This window comes from Mya arenaria, chromosome 11 (genome assembly GCF_026914265.1).
Source record: "Mya arenaria isolate MELC-2E11 chromosome 11, ASM2691426v1".
Taxonomy (NCBI): Eukaryota; Metazoa; Mollusca; class Bivalvia; order Myida; family Myidae; genus Mya; species Mya arenaria.
The window spans coordinates 17,124,789-17,149,582 of NC_069132.1; the positions used below are offsets into that span (position 1 = coordinate 17,124,789).

At 36.5% G+C, this 24,794-nt stretch overlaps 2 protein-coding genes across 14 annotated transcripts in view; both read left to right on the top strand.

Annotated features, from left to right (window-relative positions):
- Positions 1 to 459: 459 nt before the first annotated feature.
- The window catches only part of LOC128207716 (sodium channel protein para-like), a 73,868-nt gene continuing 49,533 nt past the window's right edge, over positions 460 to 24,794 (top strand). For 12 of the 13 annotated variants that reach the window (XM_052910813.1, XM_052910810.1, XM_052910815.1 and 9 more), the window contains exons 1-2: positions 11,971 to 12,260; positions 22,615 to 22,703. The gene's annotated coding sequence lies outside the window, so the exon portion shown is untranslated. Of the gene's footprint in view, positions 646 to 11,970; positions 12,261 to 22,614; positions 22,704 to 24,794 lie in introns of those variants that run through there. The other variant, XM_052910812.1, reaches the window with a different exon arrangement.
- Positions 15,950 to 16,423, top strand: LOC128208374 (uncharacterized). Its single transcript, XM_052911934.1, has one exon. The coding sequence runs from the start codon at positions 15,950 to 15,952 to the stop codon at positions 16,421 to 16,423; it is 474 nt and encodes a 157-aa protein (XP_052767894.1).

The window sequence follows — 24,794 nt, forward strand, 5'->3', positions numbered from 1 at the left end:
TATATGTAATCGGGTAATTACCTCAGTGTTATAGTCAACTTTATATCAATTCATAGTTGACAAGAAAGTAGAAAATACTTAACCTATATGCATACCATCGTTAAATAATTGTATTTAACGTACATGAACAAATATCGTCCCATCGACCGAGTTGATATATTACTTTAAAGACAATATTGGTGATCAGGAAACAAAAGAGATCTGACCCTGCATGAAGGACGGAATACATCTTCATTGTTTGCTTCAATGTCCAAAATATCAATTAAGCTACCCAATCCGACTGATCAGATTATCTATTAATTGCACAACTATATCTTAGATAATCTAGACAATAAGACAATGTGTATTCACTACATTCCGGCTTAAATGAGCTAAAATGCCTGACATAGAAAATATATATTTTCTCGCTCCGTGCATTTTCATAGGAGTGTGACAGTGACCGATGGGTTCTATGACAGCGAACGCAAAATAACTTCTACATCGTATTAATGTTATTTAATTAAGGTTACCTAACTCATGAAATACCATGAAACGTATTAAGTTGGTACTTCACTTCAAAGATTACAAAGGACATTTATAGATCTTACGGATATAAAGAGAACATTTCTTAAATAATTTTGCTTGGTGTTTGAATTCATCTAGGAGGTAAGTTTTCATTGTTTTTGTACTTATTAAAAATGTTTCTTATCGTGATTTTGTTTGTTCTTGACAACAAGGTTATGCTTAACTCGAATCAGCAGCACGTGTAATTGCCATTGAACAAGGTTATGCTTAACTCGAATCAGCAGCACGTGTAATTGCCATTGAACAAAGCCTACTTTGCTATATTACAGATAAGATCATTTGCAAAGTCATAAATTACGAAATTATGTTCTGAAGTTTCTTTTTCTGTTTTATACATGTAATTTTAACAATCGGGTCCTTCGTGTTACATTACGTTCACATATGATATAAAATTGATTCAAATGACAAGCGTTATTATCTTAAATTCCTAACACTGTTTTTAATTGTCTCCATACTGTTTCTAGAATTGTCAAGGGCATTCAAACTGTCTATTTATAGCGCATTTACAGTTTGAATTACACTTGCGTTCAAATATGGAAAAGAGTGAATTACAATACCATGGGAACGGTTTTTTACCTTCAGTTTTTGGGTATTGGGGATTTTTTACTGCAGGTTTCTTGCATGTGTGAACAATGATTATTAGGCGTCTCCTTCTTGACTTATGATTTTGTTTTTCTTTGTAAATCTCGTTATATCAAGCAAAATCATGGTTGTGCGAAGTAAGCAAAACTTACTACATTGGATATTCAAAAAATGAATGTCGTGCTGACATGACATTGGACATTGGATATTCAACAAAAGCATTGAGTTTTGGACATTAAAATATGAATGTACAATGTCGTGCCAGCGCGGCATTTTTTAATGTCCGATGTCGTGTTTTAGATGTACAAAGTCCAATGTCGTACCAGCACAACATTTTTGAATGTCCAACGCAGTGCCAGCACGGCATTTATTTTCGAATGTCTAACGTCGTGCAAGCAGGACATCAGTCATGTTAAAATGTACAGTGTTGTGCTAACGCGACTATCATGTTTTAAATGTCCAATGTCGTAACAGCTCGATATCGTATTTGAATGTCCAATGTCGTAACAGCTCGACATCGTATTTGAATGTCCAATGTCGTAACAGCTCGACATCGTATTTGAATGTCCAATGTCGTAACAGCTCGACATCGTATTTGAATGTCCAATGTCGTAACAGCTCGACATCGTATTTGTCGTAACAGCTCGATATCGTATTTGAATGTCCAATGTCGTAACAGCTCGACATCTTATTTGAATGTCCAATGTCGTAACAGCTCGACATCGTATTTGAATATCCAATGTCGTAACAGCTCGACATCGTATTTGTCGTAACAGCTCGATATCGTATTTGAATGTCCAATGTCGTAACAGCTCGACATCTTATTTGAATGTCCAATGTCGTAACAGCTCGACATCTTATTTGAATGACTCATGTCGTAACAGCTCCACATCTTATTTGAATGACTCATGTCGTAACAGCTCGACATCTTATTTGAATGACTCATGTCGTACCTGTTCGACATCTTATTTGAATGTCCAATGTCGTAACAGCTCGACATCTTATTTGAATGACTCATGTCGTACCTGTTCGACATCTTATTTGAATGTCCAATGTCGTAACAGCTCGACATCTTATTTGAATGACTCATGTCGTACCTGTTCGACATCTTATTTGAATGTCCAATGTCGTAACAGCTCGACATCTTATTTGAATGTCTCATGTCGTACCTGTTCGACATCTTATTTGAATGTCCAATGTCGTAACAGCTCGACATCTTATTTGAATGTCTCATGTCTTATGTCGAATGTTCAGGAAATGACTCATGTCTTATGTCTAATGGCGTAACAGCTCGACATCTTATTTGAATGACTCATGTCGTACGTCGAATGTTCAGGAAAACTTCACACAGATCAAAACGCATAAAATGAAGACATACGTGAATTATGAAAAACTTGCAATTTGTTCATTTATAAAGTGGCTGTATTGTTAGGCGTATGTTTCAAGCCTCACTGACTTACTGTTGTAAGAATGACAGAAAATAAAAAATCAATCTGATAGTCTGTGTATTATGCAAGTTTCCTGCGGTATTACGCTTTGATATGCATAGCAGTTGTATTTCAACTTTACTACAATTAGCATGACACGATTAAGAGTCTAGCCACGCACGGTCTCTTGTCGAAGGTTGTTTGTACCAGGTGGTCATAATAACCCATTGGAGTATACAACCATGTGCTGTTGTTAATTGATATAAAATATCCCTCTGTTGGCCAATTTAATGGTTGACCAGCTTCGTGTCAATTTATATTAAGCGAATGGGAAACCTGATCCCGTCTCGTTAGTTGTCGGAGTTTGCTTGTAAGAGGTTGTCAAAGTAATCCATTTAATTATACAACCAGGTGCATTCATTAATTGACGAAAGGCAAGCTCTTTATCTGACAACTGAATAGTTGAATGGCAACAATAACATTTTTACATAAAACCTCTTGCAAAAATCAAGATCTGTACGAGATATTAGAGTATACTTTCGATTGACCCATATACTACCATATCCACTGTGCATCATCATCATCATCATCATTTGTCTCCAGATAAACTGTATGATGGTTTTGTAAAGGGGTCCCAAAGGACTGGTAGATATTGATCAGGCATTGTGTGAACGTGCTTGTGACACCAGCACATTTGGTCTATGCCTACTATGATCGCACGCACTGGACATGTGGTGTCGGCTGTTCCATGCGTTGTCTCTGGCGTGGACCAACGGTACCATTCGGGGAAAATACACTTTTAGTGTCGAGTGCGCTGCTCTTAATCGGCTGCAAATGCTTGCAAACGGCGTGTTATCATGCAGTTGATTGCAAACAGAGAATTATTTATGAGACTTATAATTAAACTATTGAATGAAATGCAATTCTGAAGACCTCCTTCGATCAAGATCAATTTCCAATTGTTAAGATATTTACCGACAAACTTCATTTACATATACATCATTGTCGGTTATACAATACAACGAAATTGTTGACTCGACAGCAACAGTTTTATGAAAACAAAATTTTCGCATAAGCTCTCAAACTTCCTGAAAGCCATACACTGAAGCCTTTTACTGTTTTTTATATAAATATTACTAAGCACCTAACACAACCATGCACCTACAACTGCACCTTATACAACAATGCGCCTTACACAACCATGTACCTAATACAACCATGCACCTACCTACTGCACCTAATACAACAATGCACCTAACACAACCATGCACCTACTACTGCACCTTATACAACCATGCACCTAATACAACGATCCACCCACCATTACCATGTACCTAATACAACCATGTACCTAACACAATCATGTACCTTATACAACCATGCACCAAATCCAACCATGAAACTAATACAACCATACACCTTATCCAACCTTGCACCAAATACAACCATGCACCTAATACAACCATGCACCTAATCCAACCTTGCAGCAAATACAACCATGCACAAAACACAACCTTGCACCAAATACAACCATGCACCAAACACAACCATACACCTAAAACAATCTTGCACCAAATATAACCTTGCACCAAATACAACCATGCACCTAACACAACCATACACCTAAAACAAACTTTCACCAAATACAACCATGCACCTAATCCAACCTTGCACCAAATACAACCATGCACCGAATCCAACCTTGCACCAAATACAACCATGCACCTAATACAACCATGCACCTAATCCAACCTTGCAGCAAATACAACCATGCACAAAACACAACCTTGCACCAAATACAACCATGCACCAAACACAACCATACACCTAAAACAATCTTGCACCAAATATAACCTTGCACCAAATACAACCATGCACCTAACACAACCATACACCTAAAACAAACTTTCACCAAATACAACCATGCACCTAATCCAACCTTGCACCAAATACAACCATGCACCGAATCCAACCTTGCACCAAATACAACCATGCACCTAATACAACCATGCACCTAATCCAACCTTGCAGCAAATACAACCATGCACAAAACACAACCTTGCACCAAATACAACCATGCACCAAACACAACCATACACCTAAAACAATATTGCACCTAATATAACCTTGCACCAAATACAACCATGCACCTAACACAACCATACACCTAAAACAACCTTTCACCAAATACAACCATGCACCTAATCCAACCTTGCACCAAATACAACCATGCACCGAATCCAACCTTGCACCAAATACAACCATGCACCTAACACAACCATACACATAATACAACCTTGCACAAAATACACTCATGCACGTAATAAAACAATGCAACTAATACAACCATGCACCTAATACAACCTTGTACCGAATATAAAAATGCACTTAACCCAACCATGCACCTACCACTGCACATAATACAACCATACAACTCACACATCCATGCAACTAATACAGCCATGCACCGTATCCAACCTTGCACCAAATACAACCATGCACCTAACACAACCATACACCTAATACAACCTTGCACAAAATACACCCATGCACCTAATACAACCATGCACCTAACAAAACCATGTACCTAATACAACCTAGCACCTTATACAACCTTGCACCAAATACAACCATGCACCTAACACAACCATACACCTAATACAACCTTGCACCAAATACAACCATGCACCTAATACAACCATGCACCTAACAAAACCATGTACCTAATACAACCTAGCACCTTATACAACCTTGCACCAAATACAACCATGCACCTAACACAACCATACACCTAATACAACCTTGCATAAAATACAACCATGCACCTAATACAACCATGCACCTAACAAAACCATGTACCTAATACAACCATGCACCTTATACAACCTTGCACCAAATACAACCATGCACCTAACACAACCATACACCTAATACAGTTTTGCACCAAATACAACCTTATATAACCATGCACCTAACACATTCATGCAACTTATACAACTGTACACCTAATACAACCTTGCACCAAATACAACTATGCATCTTATACAACCATGCTCCTTATTAAACCATTCACCTTTACGCATCTTATACCACCATGCTCCTTATATAACCATGCACCTTCATGCAGCTTATACAACCATGCTCCTTATATAACCATGCACCTTCATGCATCTTATACAACCATGCTCCTTATTAAACCATTCACCTTTACGCATCTTATACCACCATGCTCCTTATATAACCATGCACCTTCATGCAGCTTATACAACCATGCTCCTTATATAACCATGCACCTTCATGCATCTTATACAACCATGCTCCTTATTAAACCATTCACCTTCATGCATCTTATACCACCATGCTCCTTATATAACCATGCACCTTCATGTAGCTGATACAACCATGCTCCTTATATAACCATGCACCTTCATGCAGCTTATACAACCATGCTCCTTATATAACCATGCACCTAATACAACCATGACGTTGCTACTATATTGTGTATACCTTAAATATCCCGGTTCATTTATTTTAAATAGGCCTTGACCAGGCATTATCTATAACATACTCTTAAAAGTCGTTAATATAAAGAAGAAATGTGTATTTACGGACGATATTCCTTTTTCACTCGGGGCAACTAACGCATTATACAGATACACTTTTAATATTTTATTTGTAAAATACTACTGGTTTATGTACATTGGTATGAAATATAGTGTGAAAGTCGTGCTAACCCGACAAGCTCATTTATAATTCAGATTTACACCACAACCGAAAGCGATAAACGCGAAATACGCAGGTTTTATTATAAGAAGTAATTGATACAGGTACTAATCGTTGAAACTAAACCTTCATTTTGTTACACAAATCACTCGAAAAAGCTACCAAAGTCAATAAGAGATGATCTGATTTAAATTTATTTCAATCGATCTGTCTTGCATACGAAGACATTACTTTATTATTGCACGTTTTGTTCTTGACTTCTCGGAATGTATCTGGGTTGTTGTTGACTTCTCAGAAGGTATCTGGAGTGTTGTTGACTTCTCAGAAGGTATCCGGAGTGTTGTTGACTTCTCAGAAGGTATCTGGAGTGTTGTTGACTTCTCAGAAGGTATCTGGAGTGTTGTTGACTTCTCAGAAGGTATCCGGAGTGTTGTTGACTTCTCAGAAGGTATCTAGGGTGTTGTTGACTTCTCAGAAGGTATCCGGAGTGTTGTTGACTTCTCAGAAGGTATCCGGAGTGTTGTTGACTTCTCAGAAGGTATCTAGGGTGTTGTTGACTTCTCAGAAGGTATCTAGGGTGTTGTTGACTACTAAGAAGATATCTTTGGTGTTGTTGACTTTTCAGAAGGTGTCTGGTGTGTTGTTGACTTCTCAAAAGGTATCCGGGGTGTTGTTGACTTCTCTGGAGGTATCCGGGGTGTTGTTGACTTCTCAGTAGGTTTCAGGGGTGTTGTTGACTTCTCGGAACCAATCCGGATTGTTGTTGACTTTTCGGAATGTATCCGGGGTGTATGTTGACTTCTCATAAGGTATCCGGGGTGTTGTTGACTTCTCAGAAGGTATTCGAGGTGTTGTTGACTTCCCTGAAGGTGCCCGGAAGTGTTGTTGACTTCTCAGAAGGTATCCGGGGTGATGTTGACTTCTCTGAAAGCTTCCGCGGTGTTGTTGACATCCCGGAAGGTGCTCGGGGTGTTGTTGACTTCTCTGAAAGCTTCCGGGGTGTTGTTCAATTCTTGGAAGTTCCCTACGTGCTGTTGACTTCACGTGCAGAAAAGATCTTGGAGTGTTGTTGACTTTTCTGCATGTGTCTGGGAATGTTTATTTTCGGGAAGTAAATGAATTACATTAATGGCAATAACATTGAAGTCGTAATTAAATTAAATCATGAAAACGTAAATTGTGTTTGTTTTTTAGAATTCATTTCAAATAAGTTTTGTTCTTCAACATTGCTGGAACAGAGGGGATTGGTTTACGTGTACACGTGCATGTTGTTTTGAGAATTGTTACGCAAATGATAAATTGTGTTGGTTCAAAATACATGGAATTTTGATTTACTTCTATATCACCCGCAGCATTTTTAAGTTTCGTGAATATATCTTACCACTGCATTCATCAAAAGAGAATTTTCGTGAATGTCTGTAATATAATAACTGATAGCAAAAAGGACGAGACTAAAACCAGAATGAATGCCGGTGGGACGGTTTTCTATTGATCAATGGTTTGTCTAAACAACCCCAACATCAATAATTCATCCGTATCTCATGCCCTTTCCAACAACTAGTGGAGGCCAATCCGCTTTTATAGTCTTGATTTCGTAAAGCAGTAGGACCAATTTGGCTAATACACGGACATAACGATTGCAGTTAAAAGACTGTGTCCGTTGTCGCTCCCGCGTGTGGGTCCAGCTAATTGACTCTTTAAATCAATTCAGTATTCCACTAAGGGAAGTCGTGCTCAAAGCATTACAAAGTCATGGCTACATATTTCAACATTAATACACGGAGAGCAATACTCTACAGGCTTAAGGCGTGAAGTAGTTAGGAAAAGAATTGTTAATTTGTTATGATGGCCTGAGATTAAGTTAACTGTATGATACTGTTAAATAATAAAGACACACAGCCTTAGACCTATGCCAAATAGCGTGGGAGGTCCCACATGTTGCTAGCAAATAAAACATCAACAATAGTGTCTACATGTAGGCGGCATTGTCACCATCGTTACTGTGCCAAAACTTCTCTTTTGGTTTGGGCACGGGTTTGTTTTTCTTGGATCGATTTTTTATATAAGAACTACAAGAAGTATTACGTAGACTTGGTTGAAATAAACTCAATAAACTAACTCTGTCTGTTTTCCAACACAGAGTTTGCCACTTCCTGAATCCCCTGTACATTAACGTCGCTTTTTGGTGTGTAAATCATGCTTTTATGCTGTGGGATAAAATCATCAATACAATTAGCGTAGCCAGTATTTTCATTTAAGGAAGTCGAAAAGAAGTCTGTTTTTTGTCGACCTAAACAAATTTAAGTGTGGCGTGACGTTGTCAGCAATGGTATGTTTAAGCACTATAGAGCATCACACTTGTTAGAGGCTACAATGACCACATTTACAATCTATATAAACATGTGCTCGTTTTGAATTCATGTAACGAGTCAAATGTCAGATCTCAGAAATCAATTTGCAATCAGCGTACATCTCCAGTGCAACTGCCGAGCATCGTGAAAACATTCCATCGATTTCTCACCATGTAAATGAGTCGGCACAAGACTTTATTATAGAAATGGCATGGAACTTTGCCTTCACGACCCATGTCAGATGAATGACGCCTACATTCTTGTACGGAATCTAGCCTTTTCAAAATGGTTTACACGCTTCCGTAGGGTACCTTTATTAATTACATGTGGCTTTAAGACAGGCTCATAAAGCCAAACCACATGTATGAAATGAAATCGTACCATTTTGTCGTGTATTTTCGTAGTATAGTTCAGTATATTGTTAAGCGAACCATGACATGCATGATTTTACAAAAAAAAAAATATATATAGTATGAAATGATAATGATGGTGGTGTCGGTAATGTTGCAATGATTGGCAGTATCAGCGTTATGTTATGATGCCCTGGCATAGGTCATACTCCGTTTCGTCTCGATGTCTTGTTTCTCGCTCATGTTTTGTTATGTCACAACTCCCACTGGGCTGTGATTGATCGTACAAAAAAGTTGGGTACCTGCTACAAACCGCAATAGACGCAACAATGCATTGATTGATTTTGTCTTCTTGTATGAGTTTTAATTTGTTTGATTTAAGTATGATTTCCATACACACGTTCAACACAGTAGCAATGAAACTTAAACTTGGGTCCTATAAAGTTTATGCAATCAAGGCCATGTTTAAGTAGAGGTCATAATGCTGGCCTTGTTGTATAATTTACTATATGAGTGAGAGCTTACAACATATTGATGGCAAAGAAACAAAATCATTAACATGAAAATCTCGACTTAACAGAAAATTATATACAGATAATTTAGACATTGGAAATCGTTATAGCACATTTACAATGACTATCCAGTTACCACAAGTGTGAACGAGCCATTTTCATCTTCAGTGTGTAACAGTATGTGTATACCACGTGATAAATTACGTCATATATGCTACGTCGGAAGGCAAAAATTTGCTTAAAATAAAGATTTAAATCAAAAATAACTTTTTATTTACAACACCATTTTAAATGAACCGAAGAGCAGTCTATGCCGCTTAAAGAGCCCCGCATTTATTTTATTTTCGAAATTTGATGAGTACATTAGTTTCATCAAACACTTCGACAAACCTGTTTCCAAAATGATGTTTTGACAGTGCTCCGTCAGACGGCCGTATTGTGAAAAGGTTTGTCGAAGTGTTTTAAGAAACTAAATTCGCAATCAAATTCTGGTGAAAGAACGAAGGTGGGGCTCCGTAAGCGGCGTAGACTGCGCTATGTTTTATTTAAAATGGTGAAGAAATAGTGAAGATATCTTTGTTTAAAGTCTTTTTTTCTAATCAAAATATTGCCTTCCGACGTAGCATTTATGACGCAAACTATCACGTGGTATACACACACTGTGTAAATGCCTGAATCTATGTATCTTCTATCGTAACTAAACGGTGACGTCAGGATTGGATGAGTACCAAAAGTAATACTTCGTGAATGGCGAATGTCACGATTAAAATAATCATTTTAAGTGTAAAAGGAAGTAAACTGTAACAAACATGCTTTCCTTTAATGATATGCCTTTAAAGTATATAAAATTTGACTTATTATAGGCTTTATTTTAACAGTAAAGCGCGCCAAAGTTTAAAACAGTGAATTATCATTTTTTATTTGAATAATAAATAGAGTATCAGATCGCAATATATTTCACAGAGTGAGAACCAGAATTATATTTCACATGTGGCCTAGCAACGGCCTTTTCGTTATCGTATTATCCCATTATCATCATCGTACTGCCGCTTTTTCGTTATCATAGTTTCGTGATTCCGCGTGTTTATCATCGTACTATCGAGTATGGCGTTTTAGATCAACACATTCACAGGCGATGGCCCTAACGGCATTCCGTAGATCACGAGGTGCAATATATCGCGATCTACCACTGAAACAAACATTTTTTCTCTTTTTCTTATACCCCTATAAAGAATATAAAATGGCATTTAATTGTTGATTTTTCAGAAAAGCCTGCCAAGTTGTATGCGAACGTAGTGTCATTTCTGAAATGACGTCGTTGAAATTGTGTCTCAGCCCTGTGCGCGCTGAAATTGGATTTGGACGTGAGAACGGGCTAAAATTTGAAAACTGATTTAAGACTGATATTGTGTAATGGTTGAAAGTCAATAGTCTCAGACGCGCGGTTCATCTATTTTCATATATACATACTATGCCCTTTAACTATTTAAGTGTTCATGATTATTTTTTGTTTACAAAAAGCCTTTTCTAGTTGACCAATAAAAATACAGGCGTGGCGAACATAACGTCAACGTGCAATACAGAAGTTACGCCATTGGTGGATACGTATTCAGGTACTTTTATACACCCAAACGTGTTGAAATCTCAAGCCGCAAACCTGGCCTCTTAATCCGCCTTTGCGCATGTAAAAAGTACCAAATACTGAAACTGTTTTTATACAGTCGACTATCCAGGTTTAAGTCATATTCAACCATTAATGCCGATTAAGCGAAATAAGTATACGACATATTTAAAAAAAAATACCGCCATCCCATTACACACTATCAAATTTATTTCATAGATGAATCTCTTTTAACCACCGAAAAGCATAAAATATATCTTTATAAAACAATCGAAAAAAGCATTAACATTTATTTTTGTTTATTGCTGTGTTTCAAAATTTGTGTTCGCTTAATGCTCAGAAAAGAATAAAACATGCGTTCATATCACGTGTGCATCATCATGTATGTACCATTAGTTTTATTCAAAGTAAAGATAATCTGCTGAACGGGTTTAAAGGCGTTTTGTAGGGTCGTATGTAGCTCTGTGAGAGCTTGGTTGGGTCGTACATTACTCCATAAGCGACAAGGGATCGGCAGGGTTGTACATGGTTTTATGAGCGATGGGTTGGATCGTTTATGGCTCTACGAAGAAAAGGCTGTGTCGTATGTGGTTTTATAAGCGAGTGGTTGAGTCGTACGTGGCTCTGTGAGCGAATGGTTTGGTCGTATATGTTTTGTGAGCAAATAGGGATTGGTTTGGTCGTACTTGGCTCTGTGACCGATTGGTTGGGTCGTACATGGCTGGAGAAGTCTATTGGTGTGAGCGGTAGACAATACAGCGACAATGCGATCGATACCCGCAGAGTTCCACCGCAATATAGCATTACCAAGCTCATTGCAGGATTCCATCTATACACGGGCACTGACTTAAAAACGCATACATCTATATGACCGTTATATCTATAGTTGTTAAATATGCTAAGTTTTGTCATTTAATTTTCACATCTGTTGTCGTCAATCACGTTATTGGATTTGACGTGTGATAGTGCGCTTGTTATATTTTCTACATAGGAGTTGAAACTGGTATTACCGGAGATGTAATTGTGGAAGTGGTCATTTTGTGACAATTTGTTCGCATATATGTACATCGGAATAACGTGTTGTGTTGTTTAATATTAAAACAAATCCCATGAAAACGAGAAGTTAATATGTAAGTATATAGAATATACTCGTACATAAAATTATAATGGTTGTGTGTGACTAGTGTCCTTAGTGTTTATATTGTATTTTTCGTATGTGAGGCTTGCTTAGTGTTCAACAACATTTCATTATGTACAGTGTGTTTTAGTCATGTGATTTTATAAGAGTGTTCATTTTCTTTGTTAAAATACATCGATTGACAATTAGGTTTCTTGCTTTTCAATGTCAAACTAATTAAATCCTATTATTTTTATTCGAAACGTGTTTGTAGATAAAAACATTATGGCATCATCCCCACTTATAAGTGTATTTCTCCCCATGCACAAAATTCATATAAACACTCGTTATATGTATTGCTACTATCCTTCTATTTAGAGATACAAGAAATGCGAATTGAAGAGAGACATATGGATATCGGATGCAGGTATTGACGTGGATAATGAAACACTATCATCCGCTAATATCGACCGCCAACTAAAACATATTGTCATCCTTTGTATCAATTAAAATCCTGATACTAAACATCGGGATTGCTTGAGTAAATAATGATTCTTTACTCTTATTGTCTCCCATCCACTGGCCACCATTGTAAATATTAATTACGCAATAATTAGGCCAGTATTCTTTATCAAACCGTTTTAATCAAATGATTCGGAATGTCAATACAATACCTGATGGGCATGTGAAATCGTAGATGTACGGGTAAGGAACGCCTTTTGATTAACATGTTGTTGAATATTCTTCAGTTAATATAATAGAAATAATATTATGCTTCAAGATAATTCATACGATGCAGTGAACGGTGTACAGGCTGATGACAGTATATTTGCATGAATGCATGTCATTTTCTTCACCAATAAAATTCTGCGCTTTCAATGCAGAGATTAATGTTAGATGCTTATTGTTCTGTTGTTTAATTATTCATAGTTACTGGCGCTGAAAACAATGGTTTTTCAGTATCATGAATAATTGAAACTGCCGCACGTAGGTTTGGCAGTACATTGCAATTCTAAATATTCCGAAAAAAAACAACCCACAAAACTCCTCGTTGATAGGTATAGTATATAATAACGTTATATAAGATAATATTGTCCGCATTTTGCAACGAAACTAAACCAAGAACATGTTATCGTTTGAGTTTGAAATAACTGTACGATTATTGATTAACCCAAAACAGGTGATTTCTGACGAATATACAGAACACATGACAGAAAAAAACACACAGAAGCATAGCCGACACTTCTTTTTCTAGTATGAAGGCCTTTCAACATAGATTGGTATATACTTGGGCTGAAGTATGTAAGTCATATGAATGTCTATATCTTAATTATTGACAACAAGGTATGCAGTAACTTTAACGACATAGAACGCTTACAAAATATAATGTCTCACAGTGCAATTTTTAATGTGCTCAGCTCATTCTTAAAGTTGTTAAACGTTCACAGCTTATAGTAAATGTTTTTCATTACAAAACAAATCCAATTGTTTCCAAAATAGTAAGAGGACATCGATGAAAAGCTGTTTTTAAGGTAAAAGTTGAACGGTGCAATTCAAAAGGAAGTTGTTAAAGCTCACACTCGGATTCGGGCGACAGCCCGGCTCAACAAAAACATAGTTACCCTAGCTTACATGGCGCTTCCCTGCTAAAGCAGACTCTCACATCACCTCATCTAATTACCGAATATTACAACGATATCGATACAACTACTACAAGTATTTTACTGATGGAGTATAGCCCCCATGTGTTAACAATAAACGCGTATATATAACATCAATGACCACATCAATGTTTTATTAGTCTGATATTGTCTTGGGATTACTTAGTGTTTCTCTTGGCATTCCGCGGCCAGAAAGGAGATGTCAGAAGTTAGCCTTTTCAATGCATCTAGTATTTACCACGTACAGATGGAAAAGAAAATATTAGTCCATTTTGAACCATTAAATGAATTTGTAGAAATAGCAAATCTATTAGAAATTACCCTTCATGTTATTTTGTGTATTTTGACAGATGGTGTTTCTTTCCAAACGCAAATGACATAGTTCTTTTTAGAATGCCGTTGTAATAGCATAAGTAATTGCCTTTAAAGAAACATCTTTGTTCCGTTAACGTACGGGTCAAATAGTCATCGTGTTATCTAGGTTGAGAGTGGGTGTTTGTGTGAATGGCAGGTTTGTTGATGATTGGACGGCATTAGTTCACACTTTTTGTCCAACTTTGGTTGCCATCGGTGCAGTAAAGGTAGGTCGTCGTTACTGACCTTGCACTTATAGTTTCATTGGAATGCGATTATGAGTTCCACAAGCAAAAAAAAACAAAACACAATACTATGTTGCCAGCTATGATGTCTTTTTCTTACTTGTTGCTGGTCTTCATTAAATGTAAATGTGCAGAGCTGATGATTCTAATCACTGATAGCTTTTACCATGCCAAAAATCTTTTTTCATATATGCTTTCATCTATTTAGTCAAGAATTGACATGTAAGAGACATTTAAAAAATCCAGACTAATTCTTGATATGTCTTCTTTGGAGATAAAACACATAAAAGATCTTCTCTTTCAATTATATCACCTATTATTATAACAAAAACATTAATAAGAGCGATGTCCGATCAAAGTGTGCTGCTTTAGTTATCTTCTGAGCATATTAATGTGTTAATCAATTGTAACGAATCAAAAGATATCACCATTCATCTGCTTATGTCAGCATCTTGTCTGATGTATGATGTCTTCTAATACTTAGAGATTACGTCATTACCTCTTGGGGGTGTCTATGTGTGAACTTGTTTCATGTGTGCATCGTTCGTCTTTGTTTTTTTCAAATTGTGTTAACGTGACAATCCTGTTTAGATATATGTTGAATTACTGTTTTGTCACCGAAACAGCTCTTACACTTATGTTGAACAAGGTTTGTGCCAAGTATAAGTTTTATAGACCACTTAATTATTATAATACTATAAAAAACTGTTCCCAGTCACAATTGATTTATGCTAAGTTCATATAATTTCGTATTCTTTTCATTTACTTGCTGTCCTGAAAGCCAGTCAAACTGGAAGCCTTGGTCTATTAATGTTGCAGACCTTTTACAGACTCTCATAGAAAAAAGTAGTTGGCCAATCCTAAATGGCGTCACTCAAATGCTTGATCCTAAATGGCGTCACTCAAATGCTTGATTATTCAGGATATCTTCAACTAAGTCTATGTTTATTCATTTCTTGAGGAGCTTTGATAATTGATGTTGCATGGCAAAACTACAACTTGAGTCATCATCCTTGAAAAAAAACTAAACTGTGTTAGCAGGCATGTAAATGGACCGTATTCACTAGCGTCTTTTATCTGGGGTGTTTTAAATTCAACAGTGTCGGTAATGGCATTCGTATTAATAACAATCTTATTGACCCAGCTAGAAGTGTCCTGGTGGCGTTGTTTGCCTCTACAACACATTACAACGTTATGTTATAAACATAACGATGGTACAAGGTGCATGATACATGATCATACTTGATAAATTGTTATACATTGAATTGTACATGATGTGCGTACGTTCTGTATGGCTTTTCTTCATAAAACCATTACGCAGGTTTTGTTTGCGTCATTCAGAGAAATTGGAGTATATACCATCAAATAAAACACAAAAAGCGGGAATTATTCGAACGTTATATGAAAGGTCCGAACAGCTGTACTTTGGAAATGATTGCGTCATGGAACTTCAGTACTTTGGTAATGTTGTCGACATGGAACAGCAGTTCTTTGGTAATGTTGTCGCCATGGAACAGCTGTACTTTGGTAATGCTGTCGTCATGGAACAGCAGTACTTTGGTAATGCTGTCGTCATGGAACAGCAGTACTTTGGTAATGCTGTCGTCATGGAACAGCTTTACTTTGGTAATGCTGTCGTCATGGAACAGCAGTACTTTGGTTATGCTGTCGTCATGGAACAGCAGTACTTTGGTAATGCTGTCGTCATGGAACAGCTGTACTTTAGTAATGCTGTCGTCATGAAACAGCAGTACTTTAGTAATGCTGTCGTCATGGAACAGCTGTACTTTGGTAATGCTGTCGTCATGAAACAGCAGAATTGTTGTTATGTTGTCGTCATGGAACAACAGAATTGTTCTAATGTTGTCGTCAAAGAACAACATTATTTGGGAATGGAACAGCAGTACTCAGAGTAATGGTGTCGTCATGGAACAACAGAATTGTTGTAATGTTGGCGTCATGGAACAGCAGAATTGTTGATATATTGGCGTCAGGGAACAGCAGTACTCATGTATTTTTGGTCATGAATCAGCAGAATTGTTGTAATGTTGGCGTCATGGAACAGCAGAATTTTTGTAATGGTTGTAATGTTGGTGTCATGGAACAGCAGAATTGTTGTAATGTTGGCGTCATGGAACAGCAGTACTCGGGTATTTTTAAGGAATGAATTGCGGGGCTGATGCCATTATCGGGGTATGAACGCAAGTGGGTTGGTCAATGTGTGTGGACATACACACATTGACCAACAGAATTGTTGTATTGTTGACGTCATGGAACAGCAGAATTGTTGTAATGTTAGCGTCATTGAACAGCAGAATTGTGGTAATGTTGGCGTCATGGAACAGCAGAATTGTTGAATTGTTGGCGTCATGGAACAGCAGAATTGTTGAATTGTTGGCGTCATTGAACAGCAGTTCTTTGGTAATGTTGTCGTCATGGAACATCAGTTCTTTGGTAATGTTGTCGTCATGGAACAACCTAATTGTTGTAATGTTGTCGTCATGGAACAGCAGAATTGTTGTATTGTTTGCGTCATGGAACAGCAGAATTGTTGTATTGTTGGCGTCATGGAACAGCAGTACTCGGGTATTGTTGTCATGGAACAGCAGAATGGTTGTAATGTTGGCGTCATGGAACAGCAGAATTGTTGTATTGTTGGCGTCATGGAACAGCAGAATTGTTGTATTGTTGACGTCATGGAACAGCAGAATTGTTGTAATGTTAGCGTCATTGAACAGCAGAATTGTGGTAATGTTGGCGTCATGGAACAGCAGAATTGTTGGCGTCATGGAACAGCTGTACTTTGGTAATGCTGTCGTCATGGAACATCAGTTCTTTGGTAATGTTGTCTTCATGGAACAACCTAATTGTCGTAATGTTGTCGTCATGGAACAGCAGAATTGTTGTATTGTTGGCGTCATGGAACAGCAGAATTGTTGTATTGTTGGCGTCATGGAACAGCAGTACTCGGGTATTGTTGTCGTCAAAAGAGTCTCGATCATAAATTACTTCTTTATGACTGGTCCGATATAAGTGTATGTAAACACGAACTCGCCATTGGCGGGCTCACATATGTTTTGGAAAAAATGTTAAATGAGAAGCGCGATCGTCTCAGATAGATCAATGATTACAGTTTAAATTAGTATTACAATAGTATATTAATTTTATTGTTGAATATGCCGATTTACTTCTACACTAACCTGTTATTAAAGCATTCTAGTTCTGTCTAGTATAAATGAAAATTATTTAGTCATCTGAGCGAGCTGTAATGAATATGTATGTCACCAGGCTTCGGAATTCAGCACCTGATGTTTAAGCTTGATATTTTCAGGCTTTACATCTTTGTGTTCACTATTCGATCTGATTGGTTGATACGGTGTTGTTTCAACGGTGTCTTATAACATGAATGTGAAGCGTGATAGTGCGATATGTCTGATTGGTTGATACGGTGTTGTTTCAACGGTGTCTTATAACATGAATGTGAAGCGTGATAGTACGATATGTCTGATTGGTTGATACAGTGTTGTTTCAACGGTGTCTTATAACATGAATATGAAGCGTGATAGTACGATATGTCTGATTGGTTGATACGGTGTTGTTTCAACGGTGTCTTATAACATGAATATGAAGCGTGATAGTACGATATGTCTGATTGGTTGATACGGTGTTGTTTCAACGGTGTCTTATAACATGAATGTGAAGCGTGATAGTACGATATGTCTGATTGGTTGATACGGTGTTGTTTCAACGGTGTCTTATAACATGAATGTGAAGCGTGATAGTACGATATGTCTGATTGGTTGATACGGTGTTGTTTCAACGGTGTCTTATAACATGAATGAGAAGCGTGATAGTACGATGTGTCTGATTGGTTGATACGGTGTTGTTTCAACGGTGTCTTATAACATGAATGTGAAGCGTGATAGTACGATATGTCTGATTGGTTGATATGGTGTTGTTTCAACGGTGTCTTATAACATGAATGTGAAGCGTGATAGTACGATATGTCTGATTGGTTGATACGGTGTTGTTTCAACGGTGTCTTATAACATGAATGTGAAGCGTGATAGTACGATATGTCTGATTGGTTGATACGGTGTTGTTTCAACGGTGCCTTATAACATGAATGTGAAGCGTGATAGTACGATATGTCTTCTTTTCTTTTTGTCTGGTAAATGTCATCTATGTCTAACGGCCATTTTGTCTGGTAAATGTCATCTATGTCTAACGGCCATTTTGTCTACAGCGATACATCGATACGATATATACCCAGTAGTAAATAATTAGTTTAAAAAAGTATAAACCCTGTTTTATATATTTGCGCTAACCAAGTTTGTTATCGAGGGATTCGTCACTTGTGGAAGATATGAACTACACGCATTACAGCCTTTATAACTATTTAGATGATTTTTTTTCAATTCAAAGGTTGAACATTTAATCTCTAGTTCAAACGACTTAGCAACAAAACCATTTTAACTAAACTAAAAATGTCTTGCTACCAAATGATCTTCTTTAGTGTCGAAAACTATCATGGTAGAGTCGTGTTTGGTTTTGCAAGAATACTGACGTAATTCATCGTAGCTGACGACCTACGCACAATTGTTGGGCCCGTCTTATTAACATACGACAAAATAATTGTAAGGAGGAGAGTTTTGGTTGGATATTATGGTATTATCAAAACTGTTACTGAACGTTTTCATGTAAATTCACATTCTTCGTCTTACCACGTGATTATTAGATGTGTTTCGGCTAGATGATACTGATTCATAAAGTGATCGAACTATACGATCGCTGATACGAGAATGGAACAGAAAGCGCCCATGGGCCTGTGGGCATATAGGAACGAAACTATGAAGCTACAAGTGCTGTTAGTATTTTGTTGTAAACTTTAGACACGTCCATCTTCAAGGTAATGATACTGCAATAGTTACATGCAGGTACGTGTGTATATAATAATTTTCCAGGCTTTGATCTGGGACTCTCTGATCTTGTGGCTGTCGTATATCGATGGTACTAAAGATCAATATGAGTACATCATCTCCCAGTCACTAAAACTGCACTCGATACATCATCAATGTAAGAATCAATTCCTGTAATACAGAGCTCCAGTCCGGGCTTTTACTGACATCAACAATGCAAATAATAACGTATTGCATCTTCATTACTGTAGCCGTGTATGTAATTGTTCAACTCTTTTTTGCGGCTTTGATTTGACATACTTACCGTTCATTATAGAAGGTAAAATCATCTGAAAACCCACATCATAGAATACCTGAATGAAATGTTTGTATTAATTTTCTTAATTTTGACTTTGCATGAAAAAGCATTGTCAAAATCACCGAGAAACTCAAACTCATGTTATGAAATAGGGTGAGTAATAATAAACCGTTGTTCTACAATTTGTGAATCATAAACAAATCATAAATATTTCCTTATTGCTCCGCAAGGTATTTTCGCGAGAAAGTCTTCATTTCATTTTAAACGAGTCGTTGGGTTTTCCTATTCTCAAACAAGCGATAAAGCGCTTCATTGAAACACTTGGCACAAACCAGTTATACACATACCAGTTATACACATACCATTTATAAACATACCAGTTATACACAAACCAATTACACACATACCAGTTAAAAACATACCAGTTATACACATACCAATTATACACATACCAGTTATAAACATACCAGTTATACACATACCAATTAAACACATACCAATTATAAACATACCAATTATAAACATACCAGTTATACACATACCAGTTATACACATACCAGTTATACACATGCCAGTTATACACATACCAATTATACACATACCAATGATAAACATACCAATTATGCACATACCAATGATAAACATACCAGTTATACACGAACCAGTTATACACATACCAATTATACACATATCAATTATACACATAACAATGATAAACATACCAGTTATACACATACCAGTTATACACATACCAGTTATACACATACCAATTATACACATACCAGTTATACACATACCAATTATACACATACCAGTTATACACATACCAATGATACACATACCAGTTATACACATACCAGTTATACACATACCAGTTATACACATACCAGTTATACACATACCAGTTATACACATACCAGTTATACACATACCAAGTATACACATACCAATTAAACACATACCAGTTATAAACATACCAGTTATAAACATACCAGTTATACACATACCAATTATACACATACCAGTTATACATATACCAATTATACACATACCAATTAAACACATACTTATTATAAACATAGCAATAATATATATACCACTTAAACAGATACCAGTTATAAACACGTTAAAGAACATGTTACTTGGTGTTGACATTTTAATGATGGGTAAGTAAGTTGAATGTTAATTTGATTAATTTCTGAGATTGACCGATCATATATTTTAGTCAATTTGGTTGAATGAAAAGGTCAGCAAATATCAGCAGTTACAAAACGTTACAAGTCAGTGTCTACTGGTTATCACACGTATATATAAGAAAGAAGTTTAGAAAGAAAACTTTGAGTAATTTTAAAAAAGCAAAGTTTGCCAAAAATACTAACGGGATGCAGGGTCAGACTTGTATATTGTTTAAATACTTGCAGGATATGGGGGCATACCAGTAATTGGTTAAATTACTAACGAGCTATGGGGTCATACCAGTATTTGGTTAAATTGCTAACTTGAAATAGGGAAATAAGGTCAGCCAAGCATTTGGTTACATTACTGACAGGATATAGGGTCATCCCAGTATTTGGTTGAATTTTGACACATACATATTTGATAGGAAGCAGACAGTTGTTCCTGGCAAGCCTAGGAAATCAATACTCCTGGAGAACTGTTGGGCAGGCAAAATATGCATTGTAAGGACCGGGCCATTTTCAGTTTTGTTTTAAAGTTTATCTTTCCAAGCGTGAGTCCAAGACACATACTTAAAATAGCGCCATAATTTGATGGAAATATCGAGAATATTTTCTTGAGATCTAAACTGAAGAGGATTTGAAGCCGGCCGTATGTCGGAATCAATTACTGTTACATGTACCCGTGTGTGTGTCTGGGGACCTGCAAGTTCATAGAAAATGCGAGAAAACGCCGCAACCGGGACACTTACCATAATACCAACTATCGATTAATTGTTCCATCACCTTCCATCGTACATAGTCTCGATATGGTGTATATAAAATATTAATAGGAAAGAAACATTAGTTTATATCTGTTAACAATAGCTTTTTTATGTCGGTTTCACGTTGTGAACAAATCGAACAAAACTGATGGCAATGAAATAACAAAGCACGGCGATTTCATTCTTAGTGCAGGCTCACATACTGTAATGGAATACATTTAAATAAATATTAATTAACATTAACGAGGGGAAGTGTCCAAAGGTTAAGTTCGGTTATTGTATAACCATTTTCTTCAACATGTATACCAAAACATGTTAATAGGATAAGAGTCGTGTCCTCATTCGATCGACTACCATTGCCATGACATAGCAATGTTAATTTGTTGAAATGATAATAGTTATGGTCCGTGGCAAAAATTGGGACTGATTTGTTGCTGCTTCATTGTTTCATAATTATGTTCATGGCCCATCCACATGTTGTTGTTTTTATAATTATATAACATGTCGCATGTGTTCTCTGCTAGATGAATAGTCAGTATAGATTCTAAAAGTATTTATTTGTCCTTTATCAGAAGTAAAATACCTTTTGTAACAGGAGGAATCAATAGGACTTGCGATTTCAACTTACTCATACTTTGCCAGTCGATGCATTTGACCTTTAGAAGCTGTATATGTTTCCCCAAGGATGGCTTTGCTTTCGATCCCTTTCTGAGCGTAGTAATTGACATTTGAAACAATATTTACAATATCTGGCGTCCTGTAGACCGTTTACAAAGCATTAGTACTGTGTAACCTTGGTACACTTTGGAGTTCCTATATTTTGTTCTGGACAATGGCAGTTTAAGATGTGTTTAATGAATCCACCTTGAAATGTTATCTTCTTCGTTATCATGGGGACTAGGGATTTAAGACATGCATCTATGTGTAATAAATGTGAATCTCAAATTACAGAGGCGGATGCGGGCTGGCACGCAGAAGACAGTCGGTAGCCGCGGGTGGACATCACCGTGACACATTGTGACACCACTGCGCCATAAGTGGTAAGTCGGCTATTTTAAATAGACCATTCTTCGACATTCATTGACCATACAAGACAGTAGCTTCTTTCAAACTTGCCATAAATTCAGTGCAAACTACAGGGACATGCCCAGGAGCCAACATCTTACTGGGATCTCAAAAAAGGGCCTTCCTCGACAGTTCGTTTGAAGGAAAAAAAACATTAAATGTTTCATTTTTAATTAGTTTTTTTCTTTTCTTTTGAAGTTAATATTTAGGATACAAAATGCATCCTTCCATTCGAAAATGCATCGGTGTTGTATTGAGTTTAGCAAACTTTACGACATAATATTTTATCAGATTTTGGCACAAAAAGCACTTGCGTGTTTTCGGAAAAGTCTTTCTACAAAATGAATATGTGTTATTTCAAAATATTCGGTTTTATAGTGATTGCTTCTATCTTAAGTTTATGTTTGCATTTCGTTACAACGAAATGAATTTAATTATCTTTTTTTTCATTTCATTACATTACATATTGTTCTTTTTTGACAATACATTGTTGATGGTGTAGTGTGGAGAATTTTGACATATATAAAGTGTCGACAAACTTTTCCAAAAAAAATGCAAATGTTTTTGAGCCAAAATCTGATCAAAAAATAAAAAATTATGCTCAACTCCTTATTACACCAAAGCATGTTGCAAAGTATATATGATTTTCTCCTGACAACTATTCTAGGCCTTCCCCACCCACCTTTGCCCTGCTGAATGCCCTTAATGGCACAACGATAAAGCCAATTCGAAACAAGTGAGCGTGATTGCTTGTAAGATGATTTACCAGTAACCATATTTAATTAACACATTGTACCGAATCAATCACTAATGCATGTTGTACCAAATCAATCACCGATGCATGATGTACCAAATCAATCACCGATGCATGTTCAATGCAACATGTTACCTTCGGTGCAGATCATGACTCACCAGTTGGGTAGTTTAGGTTTGAAAAGAAACTAATGAAACTACCGGGACATGTACAGTCGTAAAACACAGCAGAGTAATACTACCTTGGTCTAGATGACCACGGTGCAACATCAAAGAACGAAACAAACGAGAACTACGCAGGCCAACATTAAACATGCATGTAATCGTTGTTGTGTAACATTCGTTCAATATTCAATGTTACCGAAGGCATCCACGCAACCAATTTTAGAAGTGAAAAAAATGTTTATTCCGACAATCATTCTTCAATTACGTGACTGTTCAGGTGTTGTATTTTGGGGAAAATACCCAGCTGGAATTCAATCTAAGCTTACTTATAATTTCTGTTTTGTAATTGAACAAGTTTTACTAAAATAAATACGATGCTAGACGTTTAAACTCTTTTTGGTAAGAGATCATTTCCCAAACTTTGATCCATATTATAAAATATCAAAGAAGTTACATACATATGTATCTGAAGCAAACCCCTTTTAAACGGTTATTTTACGTTAGAGAGTGACATCCTACCCCCCCCCCCCCCCCCCCCCCGTTTTGTTTGGATAAAGTAAGTTAACACTTGTTACATAATATTTTATGTCACATAGATTGACATTTTTAAGTTAAAGTTTGATTAGGAATAAGTTTAAATTTTATTGAAAGCCTTTTATCAGTGTAAAATTCTAACTTGACACGGTCTAAACACAAGTTGATTGTAAAAAATAATAAAAAGTAGCGCCGGAAGTAGCATACATTTTTACGGGTAAGAAATTAATATTAATTAAGGTAGCACACCCCTAATGGGCACCATTTCAAACTATGATCAGCTTGATAATTTCTTAATGTGTATCATTTGCATCATAAACGAAATTTAAAAGAAATTTACAATTTTATTTAAATTTGAATTACCCTACCCCCATTTCAGAATTGTCGATAAAAACGACTTCACCCGAGAGACAAGAACAATCCTTTATTTCATTTATTTTCAACATTTTGGTAATAGTTTGGTTTCAGAGTAACAAGAATTATATGTGCTTTCAGAAATAATACATTATTGATCACATCACCAACAAATATAATCATACTGAACTGAAATAGCCGTATTGTATTTCAATTTTAACATACTGTTTTGACCGCGTAAAAGTGGAACATCGATTTTT

Excerpts from the sequence above, each read along its gene's own strand:
- LOC128208374 (XM_052911934.1), top strand. The coding sequence starts at position 15,950 with ATGGAACTTCAGTACTTTGGTAATGTTGTCGACATGGAACAGCAGTTC.